This window comes from Aptenodytes forsteri, unplaced genomic scaffold (assembly GCF_000699145.1).
Source record: "Aptenodytes forsteri isolate BGI_AS27 unplaced genomic scaffold, ASM69914v1 Scaffold132, whole genome shotgun sequence".
NCBI classification, from domain to species: Eukaryota; Metazoa; Chordata; class Aves; order Sphenisciformes; family Spheniscidae; genus Aptenodytes; species Aptenodytes forsteri.
Genome location: NW_008795520.1, coordinates 2,277,370 through 2,281,200, shown reverse-complemented (window position 1 = coordinate 2,281,200; position 3,831 = coordinate 2,277,370). Strand labels below are relative to the sequence as shown.

The 3,831-nt window shown below is 38.5% G+C and overlaps 1 protein-coding gene across 1 annotated transcript in view; it reads left to right on the top strand.

Annotated features, from left to right (window-relative positions):
• The window catches only part of GALNT2 (polypeptide N-acetylgalactosaminyltransferase 2), a 47,853-nt gene that overhangs the window by 25,871 nt on the left and 18,151 nt on the right, over positions 1-3,831 (top strand). Inside the window, exon 8 of the mRNA XM_009281774.2 lies at positions 3,047-3,134. Coding sequence (XP_009280049.1) covers positions 3,047-3,134 — 88 coding nt within the window. The remainder of the gene's footprint in view (positions 1-3,046; positions 3,135-3,831) is intronic.

Sequence of the window (3,831 nt, the reverse complement as noted above, 5' to 3'; positions counted from 1 at the left end):
AAAAAAAAAAAAAAAAAAAAAAAAAAAAAAAAAAAAAAAAAAAAAAAAAAATCTCCCCCCCCCCCCCTTTTTTTTTTAAATAATTGTTCCCCAAGCCCTGGAAACTGAACTGTCTGCACAAAGATATAAGATGAGCCACAATATAGAAATTACGCAGTGCTGTTCCCACAGTGTTTCAGCGTTTTCTGAATGGACTTAATCTTGAGTAAGGAAGGAAAAACAGATTTTGAGCCCATTCTGTCAGTTACTAGTCTTTAACTGGCCACCAAGTGTTGTTCCAGTAAACTAAAATAAAAGCAATATTTGCATAATGTCACATATGCTTCAATTTCCAGTCAGTGATCTGGAGGTGCGAGGTTCTATATCCTTTTAATTAATGTTCTGAAATAACACCTACAGCGCATATATTCACAGTATGCTAATGTATAGTTCTGTCCTATTATCTGTGTGCCAGCTTTAATAAAACCTTAAGGCTTTTACCCAATCTATTCATTATGTCTTGAGTATGGAAATCTCTGTACCATTATGTGGCTTTTATTGTTGTCTGCAGTAGGAGGAGGAATTCTTCCACTGAAACCTTCAATTGGTTCCTGTGGGGTTCATGCTCTTTAATTCTTCCCAAGTGAAGTGGGAGAAGACTGAGAGATCATTTCACTTGTTACTGCTTTTCATGCTTCATCTTTGGAACTACGTTTCCAAACTTTTTTTTTACTTCTTATTTTCTCCTGCTATACATAATAGAAATGCAGATTCTTTAAAGTATGTGGAGCTTCTGGACTGAGGAGTGAGAAGCTGTCTTTTTTTAATGTTAACAATAGAAACTTTGCACATACCAGTGTTTAAAGCTATTTGGGGGTCTGCTGAAACATGAATAATACTTCTTTTCACTTCCCAGAGGACAGATTACCACGTTAGAGGCACTACAGCATTTGGCATCACAGGACACTTTCACTGGGGCCAAGTCTAAACATGGAAACCGAACTATGCTTTCAACCTTAGATATAGTATCTATGTGGCTGAAGCATGGAGAGTTGAGACAGCTGGGACAGCATTTGTGACTGGTCTGTTTTGAAAGGACTTAATCACCCAAGACAAGCAACCTAGCAAATGCTACAAACTTTTTAAAGCAGACAGGGCTGAAATAATTCCGAAGTCTGGCCCCTCCTAAATCCATATACTTCATGTTACAAATTTTTTTTTGAGAGGGGATTTGCAAAAGTGTTTCTGCTGCCCTGAGGAACACTTTAATTACTGGAAGAAACTGTAGTTAACCGAGATCTAATAATTTTGAGTATGCCTGATGCAGTTTATACTGGATATGCACTAGTGTTTAAAAATACTCCTTTTACAGAGTTACTGATACTATCTTATTGAGTGCAGATTTTTCCCAGAGTCAGTGAAAATGGAGACGGAAAACCAGTTTTTATGGGTAGACAATTTATACGCTTGTTCTGAGTTTGTAACAGAGTGCTGTGTTCCAAAAGAGACCCCTTGTGTTCACTGGAGTATGCGTAACTCTATCTCTACAGCTTCTGCCGGAGAACAGTAGGTTTTTTCAAGTTCTCCCAGATGCAAGTAATTTTGCTGGGTACGTATGATGAAATGCGACTTTTTAACTGCATGGAAATATTGGAGCTCATCTTATTTTTCATGCTGGAGGCTTTGCAGTAGTATAGATTGAAGCCATTTTACTGTTTTGCTACTTGGAGTTTTGGAGTAGTTAGACGGTCTTTAATTTTTACAGTGCAACACTTCATGAAATACTCAAACATGGAGAGAAAGAGTTGGTATGCATGCTGTAAAGACTGTTCAGGATAATTTCTGTGTTGCGTGTCTGTGATAAATATCTTGTGAGTTAAAATGAAAACTGTTTAGTTTTCAACTCTCCGCATCAATCATTACTGTGCATGTTTATGGATGCAGACAGTTTGTAGGACTGTAATTGTTGTCTGTTTACCTTAGCTTTTCCCACACTTCCCCACAAAGTAATTGCTTTATCTTTATGCTGGAGAAAGAAAACTATTGACATCTGTGCACCAGAAATCTGGAAATCGTTCATTTACATGACCTCATAGGATCTAAATGTGTTTGGCAGCAGGCAGTCCGTATAAGGCTGGTTTGCTAGGTGTACTGGGAGAGGGCTATGGACCTTGTGTAGTTTTTTAATAGATGTTCATGCTTATGGGCATAACCCAGCTCAAAAACTGTTACGAAAGAGTTTCCTGTAGGAAGTTTGTCTTATACCAGCTGTGTATTGTTGCTAAAGGAGGTAGTTCAAACGGTTGTGAGGTAGAAAGCTGCTGTAGGTGACCTATTGGTCTTGTCTATTCTAGTGATCTTTATGTGCTTCTGTGCCTAACTCACAAAAGGACCAGACCAGCTGTTGCTGTGTGTACAAACATAAATGTTCATACATAAGGGAAGTAAGATTTTGGCACTCTAGCGCTTGCCTCAGGTTTAAAAAATGTTGCACTTACAAGCATGCAGTGGGAAAGGAGGAAGTTAAATGAATGTTAGTAAGACAAGTGGGAGCTACATAACCTGTTGACACCTTCATGATAGGGAACTCCTGCTGATAGAGGAGATCCAAGAGTACTGCATAAAGCCTGTGTAAACATAAATATGTGATCATTTGATAAGAGTTGAAATGCAAGTGTACGGTAAAGACTGTTAGGAGCATTTGTAATGGCTGGAAGATCTTCATATGATGTTCTATTTGATGTAAGAATATGAGATGTTGGATTCATATATAAGGCTTTTGCTTTGTCACTTGTTGACTGCGTTTCTTACTTTGTGTAATAGATGGCAACAAGAGAAATAAAAGTTATTTTCTGTTTGAGATTACTTTTTTTTAATTGTCCTGTCAACAACTTTACCTTTCATCTGGACTCCTACTTGTTTGTTTTCTACCCAGAAGTTTGTACAAGTTTAAATTTTTGATTTAAATTACAGTTCCCAGTGTTTTCAGTCAACATTATGTTACTACAAATTGAATGATGACCATAGTCTCTTTAACATCCTACTCTCTAATATTTTCTTCTTGAAGGCTTTGATTGGAACCTGGTGTTCAAGTGGGATTACATGACACCAGAGCAAAGAAGAGCACGGCAAGGAAATCCAGTTGCTCCCATAAAGTATGTCTGTACCACCACTTCTCCCTCTAATAGATTCTAGTTTGCAACTAAACAAAGTTAGAAATCATCTTCTCTGAGTCTGAAAGGGAATCTTTTCTATAGCTTTCATTAATATTGAAACTTCATTCATATTTATGTAGCATTATTAGACTCTCAGAAATAAAGTGTGTTTTAAAAAAATACTTTAAAGCACACTGGTAGATTATTTACCCTTAACAAAAAGTAGATGTCACTTTGTTTAAAGTTGGTATGTTTTGAGGGCTAAAACTACAGCGTCAGTTTTAATGTTTTATTGCTGGCACAAATTACCACCCTTTACACAAGGAACTTGTGAGCCTGTCGTGGTTTAACCACAGCTGGCAACTAAGCACCACGCAGCCGCTCGCTCACTCCCCCTCAGTGGGATGGGGGAGAGAATCAGAAGGGTAAAACTGAAAAAACTTGTGGGTTGAGATAAAGACAGTTTAATAGGTAAAGCAAAAGCTGCGCGTGCAAGCAAAGCAAAACAAGGAATTCATTCCCTCCTTCCCATCGGTCGGCAGGTGTTCAGCCATCTCCAGGAAAGCAGGGCTCCATCACGCATGTTACTTGGGAAGACAAACGCCATCACACCGAATGTCCCCCCCTTCCTTCCTTCTTCCCCCAGCTCTAGATGCTGAGCGTGACGTCATATGGTGTGGGATATCCCTTTGGTCAG